The 16,236-nt window shown below is 38.7% G+C and overlaps 1 protein-coding gene across 3 annotated transcripts in view; it reads right to left on the reverse strand.

Moving 5' to 3' along the window:
• Positions 1-1,111: 1,111 nt before the first annotated feature.
• The window catches only part of tsc22d1 (TSC22 domain family, member 1), an 86,480-nt gene continuing 71,355 nt past the window's right edge, over positions 1,112-16,236 (reverse strand). The window contains exons 1-3 of one of the 3 annotated variants that reach the window (XM_067443359.1): positions 12,124-12,522; positions 3,116-3,167; positions 1,112-2,465 (exon numbers count right to left, since the gene is read on the reverse strand). In XM_067443359.1, the coding sequence (XP_067299460.1) occupies positions 2,205-2,465; positions 3,116-3,167; positions 12,124-12,209 (399 nt within the window). In that variant the 5' untranslated portion in view covers positions 12,210-12,522 and the 3' untranslated portion in view covers positions 1,112-2,204. Of the gene's footprint in view, positions 2,466-3,115; positions 3,168-3,625; positions 3,953-12,123; positions 12,523-16,236 lie in introns of those variants that run through there. The other 2 variants (XM_067443357.1, XM_067443354.1) reach the window with 2 other exon arrangements.

The following is a 16,236-nucleotide window of genomic DNA, read 5'->3' on the forward strand; positions in this document are numbered from 1 at the left end:
TTGGGCTTGCTCAGTTGGGGACACCTAAATTTCAACTATATTACTGATCTGCCCGCATTGACACTATATGATAATTGAAATTAGCTGACATCCCCGTTTTCACCAGTGATTGTACAGCCGAAGGAGATGACGACAGAACTTTCTGGTTCTGGTGCCAAACATTTTTCAAAATATCTTTCGTGTTCAACAGAACCCTCATACAGGTTTGGAACAACATGAGCGAGTAAATAAAATGATTTTCATTGTTTTACTTTTTATTCTTTGAACATGGGAGATTAATGCCACGTTCCAGGCAACTCATAACCCATATTTTTTCAAACTTCTACATGTGAAAGTGCACTGGAACGGCAGTCAAACCCATGACTTCCCATTTGTGAACTCACACTAGATCGATGTACTCCCAGTTACGAGCTCTGACGTCTGAGCCCGCGAAACAACAATGGCAGCCCCTACGGATGCGGCGTTGATGAAAGTCGTACATGATATTTTACAAATAATGTAAAATAAAGATATAACAGCTTCTCTTGCTTTAATGCACCATTTTTCTCCCCGGTTTTTTTTAAATAAGCAAGGAGTAAGCACCTTTGGCAATAGAACGCAGCATTACTATCTAGCTTTTAAGTCCCTAAGAAAATATGTAAACTCACAAGGAATTATTTTAAATTCAATCATTACAATTTTCCACGCATCATAAAGAGGAAACTATTTAGATGCTTGTTAAATTCCTGTCTGTTATGGCTATACATTATGCACAGTACTATAAAGGCCAAGAAAATACTGCAATTTTACATTTACTATGAAATCGGCATCTTCTAAATACATGTTGCTGACCTTACTGTGAACGATTATCATATATATTAGTATATATAGGTTTTATTTTTACCTTTTTTTGCCAACTCAACTTTTATCCAAAATAACTCAATATTCCAGTGAAAATGACATTAGATTTATGACTGGACTACAGCTGTTTCGGCCAGCTGACTCTGAACTGAGAAAAAGCAGCAGCTTAAATAAATATGCAGTATAGAGAATCATGTACTATGATAAACCTTAGCATTTCTAGTTTATTCCACATCACATAAGCTAAAGCATCTGAAGGACTTTTCTCAACGGCGTTCACAAACATGACTTTATTGAGAGTTGTGAAGTGCAACTGGCGAGTGCAATTACAGTATTTTTTACATCTTATCTCCTGGTTTGAGAACATGCACAGAACATAAGCATACAAGTTGTACACAATGCAAATCCATGTCAGCTATATGATAGTCAAGAGTAACTGTAAGTTAAAAGATTGATCCAGAATACTTCACCGTCCAAACTGAAAACAGAAATCACATGGTTGTAATACTTCAAAATCATCGCAAGTGAACAAAGTAGTGTACAGCAGGTGTTAGATGAGTAGTTTTTCCATTTGTCAGATAAATATCATAAGACTGATCTTGCTTAACAGCATAAAAAAAAAAAAAATGATGTCATCTCCTGGGTAAGCCAACTACCTTGCTTCCCTTTAAATATGTACAGCCTATATAGTGTCTCTTTAACCGATTCACATACCGTCGCTATTTTACAAAATACTTACACTAATCATACAATAATATACAGCCTGTCCACCTCGAAATTCAGCTTGCGTCTCATCCGTCATTCTCACTGCGCAGAGAACGAATGCAGGTTAAGCATCATGCCTCCTTATTTTCTTCATTCAAAAAGAGTATCATGATTACGTCAATGCAATCGGAAGTCATCGATGCGTCCGCCTTCCCCATGCCAGCTGGGGCATAGATGGGCAGATCTTCAAAGTTTCATCACATTCGTCACCATAAAAGTGCTTGCTTTATTAGAAGCTCGCAGTCTAAAAAGACCGCCGTCAGCATTTACACTACAAAGGTAAGGGAGACATGGAAAACAGCCTTGACTGAAAACCAACTTTAGACACAGGCACATTGATTCTTTATATCATGTCCTCTCCGATTGTTTTCTTCCACCTGACAATCACATTCTGTGGATTTTGGCAACGTCCCAACCTCAGCCAACTGGATTGTCACGAGTGTATAAACCACCTCAGTACGACATATGTCAAGTTTTGAAATGTGTGCAAATTTCATCAGTCTAACATGTGAGTGAGGCATGTTTGTTCATAAGCTTCAGTCCGTTTCCTTTACGGTTCGAGCCACTCCGTCGCCCTCAGCGGCAACTTTCATTCTGTGCTACGCCGAAGGTCCAGAGTTTTGTGATGCCAGTTGGGCCGGCGGGGCGGGTGGCTGCGCTCCTTGCGTGGACGACGCTGGCGGCGAGCCGGTCTGGACTTGCGCCTGGAACTGTGCAAGCTGCTCCGGACTGGCCAGGTTCTTCAGCAGGTTGTTTTCTTGCTCCAGTTGAGAATTTCGCTCAATCAGTTCTTTAATCTGTTCTTTCAGCACCTCCACCTCCTCACGAACAGCATACATCAAGTGACTCTTCACAAGATCCTGGAAGTGGACAACAAAGAGTTATTCTCAAATCATATTTATTCAAACAAAAACATTGTGTTCATTCACACCTTCATTTTATTACATGTATCATATTGTTGTGTGGAAACACAACTGTCTTCTGAGGTGCTGTGTTCACGGTTAGGAGGTTTGGAATAAAAGCATCGAAAAGCTGCATCCTACTCGCTACCCACAGTCCCTCCCTTTATGCCGCTGCTTGGCGTCACCAAACCAACAAAATGGCCGTCCCACACCGCGTCAGACCAATCAGAGGCCGAGATATTTTTAACTGGGTGTAAAAGCTTCGGGGTTTGCCTAGCAACAGTAACAAGGCGCACAGATCGCGTGAGCACGCAGGCAAAGCCCCAGGCAAGTCAGCAAACAAACACAGAACACTTAACTCGTTTTCTTTACCTTTTTAAAGTTCAAACTAAACCTGGACTTGAGTGAAATAGCTTACTATGTTCGAAGCAATGACATGATTTACACTGAAACGACGCTGCCACAATGACAGAGCAACACTTAACGTTACATGATAATGATTACATAAGTCATTCCACTGATGCAACTCGACACACTGATTACAGCATCTAAACAAAATATCTGTTTAAATACGCAATATTGATGATGAGAAAAGCAGGATGACTTACCATCGCTTGTTCTATTTTGTTGTCTATGGCCACAACACTGGCACCCGAAGAGCTGTGGGAAGAAAGAGAGAGAATCGTTACTTCACGGCTTAAATACACCACCAACACAAGAGAAACTATGGCAACAGCAAAACATCACCCTAAACACAAAATGTCGAAAATTGTCGTTTTCAAAGTAATGTCATATTACAAATAGTAATGTTTTATGTGGAAACACGTCAAGCGCTGCTGTATTCGGTGTATTTATTCAGAAAGACATATATTTAATGCTGCCTTCAGCACCATCTTTCAGACTGTGAGTGAACTGAAACAGCAAGCTGCTTACAGCTTAGGGTTTTCATCCGACCCAAGCAAAAAACAGCAATAAAACGTTCAGCTGTGATACAAACAAGGCGAATAACGTTACTACAAAACAGCACGGCGAATACTTTCATTTTCACTACTCTATTTTTGCACAATACCATGACACGAGCTTTAGCCTTTATTACGAGCATAAGTCTGACATTTTACCTATTGTCGAGCTTGACGGACGAAGTCTCTGTCCCCAACAACGACGAGAGAAAAGATATTGAGAAATTTCTAAGCTGACAAACACCAAGATCCATCGCCACGGAATAGCATGGAGAATTCATGCTATTGCGTCCATATGAAATCGGGCAGGGAAGCGAGCGCTTGTCCTTCCTATAGCCTTTTGAGCATTACATCCTTTGTGTACGTTTGCAGGAATATTGTGCCGTGACTCCCCAGCAGAAAAGCTCGCTTTATCAAGAGACCGTACATCCAGTGCCGCAGCACAAAGAAACTCCAAGGTCAGCTCATCTCTGCGCTGGTGAATATCTGCAGCCTGTGCTATTTGCATAATTTATTCTACACCAGCACTGCTCAGCGCGCCATTGGCGGAGAGCGAGATGCATTTGAATAATCTATGCAGCGACGCCCCTTTTGACGCTCTTCCGACTCGCTCTGGATAATTTATTCAAACGCGACTTGCCTTATTAGACAATCCGGTTGGAGCGAGTTGATGTTATTTCCATCAAAATTCTCAAGGCACCGACAGCTCTTAACAGCCCATTTATATTACTCAGCAAGCATCTATTACCGCAGAAAGCGGGCAGAAATAATCATTACTTCTCCATGTTATGTCATTTGCATGGTTCCTTTTAGGAAAAAAATATTTTTTAAATACTGATTTTTGAAAAATCTTTGCCAGTTTGTTTAGATTGATTAAATGCACGGGAAAAACAATTTTTGAAGGGCAATGCCTATGCTTTGAGCACATGTCGCCACTTATCGGCAACCAGCGGAACTGCAGTGGAGTGAATCCCTAAAACAGGGGGTTTCCATCTTTACAAAGGCAACTGGAGCCCCATCAGGACCTTAAACCATCACAGAGACTCCCAATAAAAATAGTGAAACATTTAATCGATAAAATGCCATCTCTCCCTGAGAACCATAGTTTCTTTTTTCTTTCTTTTTTTAGGTTTTATGTGATATATAGATGATCTCAACAATTATGTTATGAAAGATATAACAGTGAATTGATATAACATTTTACTTTATGCAATATGTGGATGAAATAGCCATAAATAAAAGTCATATTCAATACAATGTATCTATACACTGCATAAAGGGAGTAATAACTGGCAACATTTTCATTATAATATCAATATTTTATAGGAACATTGATATGCAATTTCTTTCTCTATTCGCTTGTCTCCCAAAATGCCTGATGAACATACTTTAAGTCCTGCTGTCCTCTACAGTGGACATGAATGAAATCAATGTCATATTTTGATTAGAAACATTTTCCGAGATGTTGATTTATGACAAACATCTTAAAAATAAGATTTAAATGACAATTACAAAATATAATTTCCAAAAGAGTGCTACATTTGATCACTAAAATAATGGCTGCGTTCACACTTAGTATTAACATGCGATCGCCGTGATCTGATCAAGCTGATTGTATCAGATAGTCATTCAGGACATGGCACGTTCACACTTGTCAACAATCAAGTGGCTTCTCCACATCTGCATACAGGATCTCTCTCATCTACGTCTATAGAGGATGGCCCAAAGGATGGTTTTCTTTTAAAAACATTTTTAAAAGATTGTACAAATCTTGCAAAATGAGGATGAGGAGGTTGGAAATATGCCTCAATGGAAATGGTACAAATAAACATATGGATCCGAGATCTTTGCCAGCGGTGGTGGGAAAAATGCACTTTCTTTACAGGTTTCTGCAACTTTTGAGTGTGATGGGAGGAGGAGTGGAAGGGTTTTCGTGTGACGACCTGTGAATGCAGATGGGGAGCTGGATTGCATTAACATTATATTAAGATAATATCGCAATGCCTCCTCTATATACATTATGCCACAAAACTCAATATAATATTGAACCATTCGGCACGTCATTCACGGTTCAATATGCGCTGGTGAATTGTTTTTTTTTTCGGTTTTGCATTTAAAAGAATTATTTCAATTTCTCTCCGTTTGAAAATTTTCTCTCAGTTTATTTCGGCTCTGTTTGAGTGTGCCTGTGAGTCTACGCGCTGATATGAGTAAATATACAGTCATATGCACTAAAGTTAGGGGGTGTAGCCGTGTTTTAAAGCCTTGCCGGTTAAACATTTCATTTGCGTGCATATGTTAACCGGCAAGGCACGGACAGTGCATGCACTGTTTTGCATTGAGCGAGCGCACTAAACGTCTGTCTAACACGTGATTACTGGACAGTCTTACTGCGCTAATACTGTCAAATACACACAAGGTTAACATATAAACACAGTCGGATGTTTCTAAAGTGAAAGTAAAATCGCGTGTGTCTATATATGAGATGTGAGCAGGTCTTCAATTGACAGCAGCGCAGCATACTGAACACACTGTCCTTAAAGGGACAGTTCACCTCTTAAATGATTTTAATAAAATAAAAAAAAACTAATACAGTAGCTTTTAAACAATGTTGTATACTGAAGACTATGTAGTTTTAATTTTAGCCTACATTTATTCATTCAAATTCATACTTAAATGCTACTGTACATCTCTGAGCTGCCACTGTAAATCTTTATAAATCTTTATTTTATATTATACAGTACACTAGAAATGTGTACAATGTTTTTTTTAAAGTAAAGTTTTAAGTTTAAGTAATGGTTTTCAAGTCTTTTAAGTAAAATAAAGAATATGTATAGCAATAAAACATTTTCTCCTTAACTTTTTTCTGTTCCCGTCTTCTAAGTATAGAATAGCAAAAAAACTAACCGAAAAACCGTGGTTAAAAACCGAGGTATGTATTGAACCGTGGACTAACTGTATTGTTGCATCTCTAATATTATATATATATATATATATATATATATATATATATATATATATATATATATATATATATATATATATATATATATATATATATATATATATACACACACATACACACACACACACATATATATATATATAGTACAGGACACGTTACTATTTGTAATGTTTTTGAAAGAAGTTTCTTCTGCTCATCAAGCCTGCATTTATTTGATCAAAAATACAGAACTTTTTTTTTTATATTGTGATATATTACAATTTAAAATAATTGCAGATATAATAATTGCAAAATAAAGGCAGCAGAACTGTTTCCAAATCTCATAATGAATCATCATATCAGGAGGATTTCTGAAGGATCATGTGACGCTGAAGACTGGAGTAACGATCCTGAAAGTTCAGCTTTGCATCACAGAAATAAATGATAATTTAAAGTATAATAAATTGAAAACCAAATATTTTAAATTGTAATATAATCACAATATATATATAAAAAAAACTTTGATCAAATAAAATAAATGCAGGCTTGATGAGCAGAAGAAATTCTTTCAAAAATATTACAAATAATAATGTGCCCAAACTTTTGGTCTGTACTGTATATATGTATATATAGTGTATCACTGAGAAGCCAGCACGTGTATCCATCGACAGAAACATACATAAAGATGCGTCATCAGATGTAAGATTAACCACATAGCTTTAGACAAGCAGGTCATGGTTTCTGTTTGCATCATCACAACATTTCGGCCGTATTGTTACAGTGATGAAAGTATTTTGGCCAAGAATGCACCAATAATGAACTTTTGGGCCATTTTCGGCCGGAAATTTTCGGTGGCCGAATATTTGGTGTATTCCTAATTAAAATAATAAATTATATTATGGGCTATTATTAAAACATAAATATAAAACTAAATAGGCTACAGTTTCTTTAACCCTCCAGCTGAAAAACACCACAGAGTTCTGTTTTTTTAACCGAGTCATGACGGGGGATATAACTCGCAATACTCCGTAATTTTTGGCCATACAGATAAATGTGAAATTTGTGTAAGCCTACACTCACCAAAACTTTGTGCTTTAGTAAAATATTTTTTTTTTTAAAAGTTGCGCTTTCTGTCTGCGAGAGAATCTGAAATTTGCTGAATACATGTATAAACATGAAACGTATGTCTAAAGAATGAAATCACTAGTTTTAAATCAAATAATTCAATTTTAGAGTGAATTGTGGAGCTCGCTGGCATAGAGCGGATTATCATCTAGCAGAGCTAAGAGCGGCGGTAGAGCGCGACAGCCGTGTGATTTTCGAATCTGAAACCAGTGCTTTTCATTTGAAATGTGAGTGTCACAATATCCTGTGGACTCACTTCGTCGCCAGGGGCCTGTTTGCGATGTGGGCAGGCCCTGCGCGCGATGTGGGCAGGCCCTGCGTGCGCTGCTGCGGCCCCCCCTGCCGCATGGGCCCCAGTGCGACTGCACTGCCTGCACTGTCTGTACTTATGCTCCTGAATGCAGTGCTGATTGACATAGACTTCTTAACTGTATAGATAGATAATGCATCGTCTGCCTCATTCTGTGATGAGAAGCCACATCAGCTCACAGACACTCGACTGACGATATGAAGTGAGTTAAACATGTTATTAAACGTTGTATTTTGTTGAACAGTTCTATGAACGCGTCACTAGTTTGTGAAGATGTCTGACTCCTGTTGCTTTTTCAAACACACGTTATAACGACTCAAACTCAGTCTTTCAGACAGACTCCTGATCACTGAGCCGCTCTTCGCTGACACACTGGGCATGTATTTATTTAATTAAAATCGCAGCCTTTAAGCCTTCATAATCACACATTACCCAAATCGCGATTGCGGTTCGTTTTCGATTAATCGTGCAGCCCTAATCAGATGACCTTCCGATCACATGTAACTTACACTTGTCTTTTCAATGCGTATGTGGACAACATCCAGAGACAGGTCGCATGTTAATGCCAAGTGGAAACGCATGTCAGTCATTCTTAAAAACCAAGGAGGAGGAGTAGTACATTTGGTATCTCTGAAAAGCCCTGCATGTGCTCTTTAAAGGACACCCAGTATTAAAACTGTGCTGTCAAAGATCTTCACTAAAATATACAAAAATTATATTCCTGGGTCCCAGGAAGACATAAAAATTAATACCTGTAAAAAAAATAAAATAAAGTTCTGTTCCACAAAAAAAGTAAATTAGTCAATTTTTAAGTGACCAATCAATTTAACAGATTATTAACACAACATTTTGCAATACATTTTTAAATATACAAACTATTTGTACTTTTTTTTTTTTTTGTACATGGACCTCCAGGGGTATGGCTGAAAGCGGAGGTAATTTAGAAAGCATCTACAGCATGTTTAGATAAAAATCCACAACGATTTAGGCGCAGCTAACTAATCTCATGTGAGCTTTAATTAGCGTGTTTAACTACACATCAGCGTGCTTCCTATTATCTGTGTGTGCACATGTGCTTGGTCTGGAAGCTTCAGTGTGATTCCACTTCAGTTGCAGAAGAGACAGAAGAGAGATGATCAAACTAAACCCAAGCACAACAAATCAACACAACAGTTATATATCACACTATGGTGATGAAACTTCACTACATCATTTTCTTTTACCCTTTTAAACGCTAACATGTTCCAACCATTCCATTGATCTTATTCCATTTTATTATTATTTTTTATTTTTGACCTGTAATTCTCAATCAAAATGTAATTAGTCAATTTTTCATTGAAATGACATACTTCTCTCCAGTGACGTATGCTGGACTCATCCAATCATTATAATCACTTTCTTATAATAAAATTAAAGTTTATTGATGGACAGAACCCACACTACATTTGTGCTTTCCAATAATCCATATCACTTGGATGTATGTCACAATATAGAAGAAGATATCTGTTGCTATACTTCAGTTATATAACGACTAAGTTGTATTTACAACCATAATACAGTAGACTAGGTGGAAAAACGACAAACTTCAATCTTGTGAGATTGATGTAAATGGGATATAAATAGATTAGGGGAATAACGATACCCTCGGGTCATGATTCGATACATATGATGATACTGGCCTCATGATACGATATTGCGATACCATAAGATACTAGTCTTGTAGGGATACGAATCCGAAGCATAACCTTCAGAGAAGACGTTAAACCAAGGTCCTGACTCTCTGTGGTCATTAAAAATCCCAGGATGTCTGGCGATAAAGAGTAGGGGTTTAACCCCAGCAATACTGGTCAAATTTATTCAAATAAAGGCCTCTGTCCATCATGGCCTCCTAATCATCCCCATATAATGATTGGCTTCATCACTCTGTCTCCTCTCCACCAGAAGCTGGTGTGTGTTCTGGAGCAATATGGCTGCCGTCGCATCATCCAGGTGGATGCTGGTCATTGGTGGTGGTTGAGGAGATTCCCCCCTTCTATATGTAAAGCGCTTTGAGTGTCTAGAAAAGCGCTATATAAATGTAATTAATTAATTATTATTATTATTATATTAAAGGTTAACAAAAAAATATACTGTTGATTAAAATGCTAAAAAATTTATTATATTGGGGTTGAAATGAATAGGCTTGGACTTGGAGCAGGTAACCCAATGCACAGGACAATGGAGACCAGAATACAAAAACATGATTCTGAAGCTGAAAATACAGAATTATTTTAGATGAATATGGATGCCCTCTGTCACGGAATAGATATATTTAATATAATACTATCCACAATACATACTGCTGCATTTTTGCATTGCGATATATTGTAAAACCCCTAATATAGTTTAAAGCTACACTGTGAGATATTTTCCCCCATCTAGCGGTGAAAAGGTATATGACCATCCAGTGAATAATAGTTACTGTTCCTCTCAATTCTGATTTCGTTTGGCAAATTTAGTCCAAGATTAACATGGCAATCCCCCTCTTCATATTCGACACGGTGCCATCGAGTGTAAAAACGCGAAAGGCGAAGCTTGAATTTATGGGTATGTCCCTCTTTGGCTAATGTACTTTCAAGATGGAGGAGCAACATGGCGACCAGTATCCGAACCCCTCACTCGTATGTATTTTCAATGGCATATTATAAACCTACGAGAATACTTTATTACTTGAAATTAGTAAATTTACATTAATGAGCACATATATTTTTGAAAGAACTACGTGTTTTTAGCTAAGAATAAACTAAAAAAGTTACAGAGTGTAGCTTTAAAAATCAACATCACCTGGTCATGATCACAAAATAAACTGAGACAGGGTAATCACAATAAACGAAACAAACAAAAATAAACAAATGGAAATATTAAGTTCATATCAAAGAAATTATACCCCCCCAAAAATTAAACTAGATAAGTAGGAAACCATTGTGGAATAGACTTATGCCTTAATTTGCATATAAGCTGTGGATATTTCACCATCCAGCTACATCAGGTTTGCCATTTCAACACACTGTAATTATGATTGTGGTTACGTTCATTCCTTTTGAAAAGGTGTGTACAAGCCACATTTTTAAGCACAGAGGAATGCTTCATTACACTCACTGGATCATTCCCGCCAAATAAAAACCGATATCCGCAGTTCCTCAGAAGCATTGCATAAGTCCTGCCCATTAATGACGAACCTTTAAAAACATCCATGGGCTTTAGCACGGCTGTAATGTTTAAACCAAGTGTATGCTTGCATCCACTAAAAATAGATCACTTATCCTAATTAAGTGCACACCAAATGAAGCTCCAAACTAAGCAGCTCAGGACGCTGTTAGCTGTTCCAGGCTCTTTGACTGGAAGTGGATTTAAGCAATTATGGAGTCCAAATATACCTCTGCTGTCCATCACCTGACCTCACACAACCACCATTCAGAGAGCAATCTAAACACATCCCTCTTATTCATTGACATCTTTGTTTGCCTATTGCAGTTCACAGTCTCACTATTGAAACGGCCACAATTCAAAAACTGGCAAAATCCAGCTACGTACCTTAAGCCATGACAATTTATATGAATACCTGATTGGGCCAACAGAAGGTTCTCTGGACTGCGTGTTCTCACATAATGAACACGAAGACCGTGTTGTCTTTGTACCAAGTGTCTGGACTGAAGCTTTTTTTAACATAGGTCAACAGAACAAATCGTCCATCTACCATTTCCACTTTAAATTTTGATTGTACCTCGAACTGAAGATCATTGAACTAGAAAGACATGCCACAGTCATGGGTTCAATACCCAGGGAATGCATGAAAACAATGTTGAATGCAATGCAAGTTACTTTGGATAAAAACATCTGTGTAAATGGTTTTCAGGAGATCAAATGACAATATGCAAAATATCCAAAGCGTTTGACATGCATTGCTATCTAAAAGCATACAAGTGCACCACATATTATTTTGAACTAAAAAATTCCTTCTGTAAATCAAAATGTACTTTGATTCTGCCGACAGACTGAACACGATTTCCTCATTAAAGTGAGCAGATTAATATGACACACATATGATGCTCAGAGGAACAAAGACCCCCTGAGACACTCCAACAAATAGAGGCCATACTTTTCATTCATAAGGTCAAATGCATTTGCATCTTTGCGTTTAAGTATCTCCCGTGGAAGAATCTGAATAGAAATTGCTGTGTAAACTATTATATTATATTATATTAGATGTAGGACCAGGCAGTGTAAAGCACACTTTACCTTTTCAAATGCTGCTCTAACTCCCAGAACAAAAGCTTCATGGCCATTTCGTCTCGGCCGTGAACTCTGAGGACTTTTTCTCTCATTGATGTGTCAATCAGCGGTCCTCCAAACACAGAACTTGCTCCTCTATTCCTCGCACGACTCAAAAACGCACACGTGCATGTGTACAAAAAGGCATGGCCACTGTTTCGCTCCCTTTATCTTCTCCAGCGATAGTAAACGCTGAACCACCACCACAAGGCCTGGTTATAGCTCCGTGGTCCTGCCTCCGTTTGTCTTCACTACACTGCCTTTGTGCATCTTACAGGGAGATTCGTGACCGACAACGTGAACGAGTGAAAACAAGAGTAGGGCAAGCTGTGATGTCACGTCACTGACAGGGTCACGTGACTGTTACATAAACCGGCAACAGAGATTAAAATATTCCCAATGATCGTTTCTCGCACGCACCCGTGCGCTCGGGGAGGCTGCCGTGCTCGCAACCCTCAACGGCTATCTAAACCTATCCTGTCCCAAAGATTTTTTTCCCTCTTTATTTTCCCGACACAGAAGCGTGCATTTCTCCCCTGTGGAGAAAAGAGACGGGCCCCTGCACTTGAGCCGGGACTTATCTTGTCACTTCTCATCAGCCTCGTAGCCCGATGCAGGCTTACAGCGTGTGCGGCTGGTGAAACACGCACACACGCCTCTCTAGCTTAGGCTGCTTGCAGCAAAAACAACAACATGGATCCCAACACTGGGAGGGATTTTACCTGTTCATATAACACTCCGTGACAGCTTAGAATGGCATTGTGAAGCTCCTGTACTTGCGTGTCTTTCTGTGGGCTACAGACAGCTGATCAGAACGAACACAGCTGCATAACTTCAACTTGATTGAAGCTCAGAGGCGTACAATCATTAAGTATTCATTATACTTCAGAATCTCTTAACTCAAACGGAAGTGAACTTCTGTCCAGTACATATTAGTTGGTGTAACAATATATCACAAATAAAAATGCAACAATATGTATTGTGTATAGTTACAATATATATTGTGTATAGTTCACCCAAAATAAAAATTACTGAGAGAGACAAAATTCAAGTTCACAGGGTTGTGTCAGTACTACTATATATTATGTTGAATTTTATAATATAGTATAATAATGCAATAGGGGAATATGTGTGGGTCCTGGTAATGCCAAATATCTTATGTTTTCAGTAGGGCTGTGCTAGCCTAGAAATCTAGACGCACCCTAGCGGCAGCAAATCTAATTTGCCGCGAGTGTCGTCTAGCAACTCTCAATACACTTCTGAGCTGTAAACGCCAAACTCTGGTCGGGCCAATCACATCGTGTATAGAGTCGGTGGGCGGGGCTTAATATAATGACGGCCGAGTTGCGTTTGCGTGCTTCTTCTAGTAAACACAGAAACTGGTGAACGGCGGTCTTTCGATTCAGCTTTGACCGTGACTCTGGAAGACATTGAGTTAAGCTTTTCTCTGAGAAAATAAAGAACGGCACTGAAGTCATTCTTAAGAAGGGAAGATGTGTTCGGAGTTTTGCCGACCGGATACGGCAAAAATTTAATCTGTCAATGAGCTCCGATTCACCTTTGTTGCTGTATGAATCCATTTGTGTTTCACATTCTTTAAGCGAAAAGAAAGCATCGCTACAACTTCTGAAAGTGACCAGCAGTGTTTTAGTTAACATTTATGTCACAAATCATTCACGTTTTGGTGTGTGTGTGTGTGTGTGTGTGTGTGTGTGTGTGTGTGTGCGCGCATTTCAGACAGCGTGATATTGTTATTGTTTTTCATTTAATAACTCCTTTTGACATCAAGCAAGTTACATCAAGTAACAGTCGTATGCCCAGTTTATTCTCTGCTCTATGCGTCGACCTAAAACTTTTCACAATGTTGAAATAGCCTATTAAAATCATGCAGATATTGCATGCCGTTGCGATATGCATTTGCGATATTGCACAGCCCTAGTTTCCAGTGAAAAGTGGCCTACATTATTTTAAATATATCTAGTCAGTGACAGTGCAAGCATATTTGTCTAAATTAATTCTGTATTTTCAGCTTCAGAATCATGTATTTGTATTCTGGTCTCCATTGTCCTGTGCATTGGGTTACCTCCTCCAAGTCCAAGCCTATTAAAATCTACCCCAATATAATAAGAAATTTAGCATTTTAATCAACAGTACGTTTGTTAACCTTTTCCTGTCTTGTAGTATCGCAATATCATATGACATAAGGGTATCATTACACCCCTACATATTACATTATTATTAATTACATAGCAGTGATATTAACAATAATTTCACTCTTTAAATTTAAATCATGTTATTATTTCATGTTATACAAACTGATATTTTTATATTTTTCATACATACAGCAGTTCTTATGTGACAAAGAACAAAATACATTTTAAGTGAATATAGAAATTCTACAAAATGCGCACTTGTCTCCATGTCTAGTGCATTAGATCACTATGTGAGCACTCTATATGACCTCAACATAGGCGTGTTTTAAATAGTTCATTTTAAGCCCACAGCGCAGCTTGCATTATGCACATGATGCAGTCCAGGCATCACCGTTTTGCATAATATTTAGCCATTACCATCTCTAGTGGATATGGCTAATTAAAAATTAAATGTTTAACTATGAACCTCAATAAGCATTTAAAATTAAATAGCCAAAAGCCTAACATTTGTTTACAAAGCCTTAAAGGAAATCATATTTAAAGTAAATAAACAACAGCGTGTGTGATTAAGCTTGTGACAAGACAAGTGACCATTAATCGCTAGCCAGTTTCATAATCAGGACAGCCCTTGTCTGAGAACTGGGCAGCCTCGATATTTGCATGTAAAATAGACTAACATGATTTGAATAAGAGCCTGGTGAGTTAAGTCGAGAGAGAAGCTGAAATGGACACCGTTTAAACAGCTGTGCAGGATCTGCCCCTGCAGATGAGGACGGCTGCTTACAGAAGCCCTGCAGTCAGCGGCTCCCTGATACCCAGGAGCCTTCAGTGCCACAAAATTTATAGAAAGGGTACATGTTTCAAACTGTGTATTTAGACCTGCAGGACTGTCCCTAGGCAACCGGCCACCCTCAGTGTGTGTGGTCAGGTTGCAGATGCCATTTTCCACATAGTCTTTAACCTGACCCTAGTTTAGGATTTTTCCCTGATTCACAATGGCCTTCTGAACGGTCCACCAACTTAAAACATTAAAACTAAATGTGTACCCTGCATACTACTATACAAGTGCTAGTACAAGAATTATTAGGAATTATAAATTGCAGTCACCACTGTGCAAGAACCCTACAAATGACAGAGCGAACTGGTGAGGCACATCTCATGAACAAGGTCTAGCTGGAAGATTGGTGAGATGACATTGTGGGATTTCGAACATGAACAAATGAAGGCCACGCTGCGTGAGAGAGAAAGTGCCATTTTGCCAATTGGGCTGACAGCAGCAGGTTGCACAACAGAGCTTCATCCTGTATGCTCCAGCTCAAACTCTGACAGTGCAGCGCACACAGAATGGACTGGACCACCTCAGCAAGTTTCACTCCATGAGCAAGAAAAGAAGCATGTGAGAGAACAGCTTCAGTGTGCGCGGTGTACGTTTACTGCTCAGTGTGACTTAATACGGTGACGTTTTGCTAAGAGGAGACAGATGTGCACTTTGTACATCTAAAAATTCCACAATTCACTCTTAACGAAGTGACTTAAGCAGAGATTATAGGCATGTACAAAGCAAAAGGGAAAAGAGTCATATTGCTGGTTGTATCTTGCAACCTGAGTCCCGCAGGTTCGTCAGCAAAGTGGTTTTATTTTTCGTTGAGTAGCATGTTCCTCCAGGGTTTAGGGAAGTGTGAATACTAACCGACTTCCTCACATTTGTGGTTATGTAACAGTTCTAGTCGTGTGCACAGAAGAAACAGGTATACGTAATGTGGAGTGAAACCTGGAATTAGCAGGATTAGCCCAAAAGCAAAACAGCCACGGAAAAGACCTGGGACAAGCCATTGAAGTAGTTTCCACTACAAAAAGCATGAAGGCCTGTGGCTAGAATAGTAGAAGCCTTCTTGCCTTGCCGCTGTTATACACACCAAATCTGCAC

Source organism: Pseudorasbora parva, chromosome 5 (assembly GCF_024679245.1).
Source record: "Pseudorasbora parva isolate DD20220531a chromosome 5, ASM2467924v1, whole genome shotgun sequence".
Classification (NCBI taxonomy): Eukaryota; Metazoa; Chordata; class Actinopteri; order Cypriniformes; family Gobionidae; genus Pseudorasbora; species Pseudorasbora parva.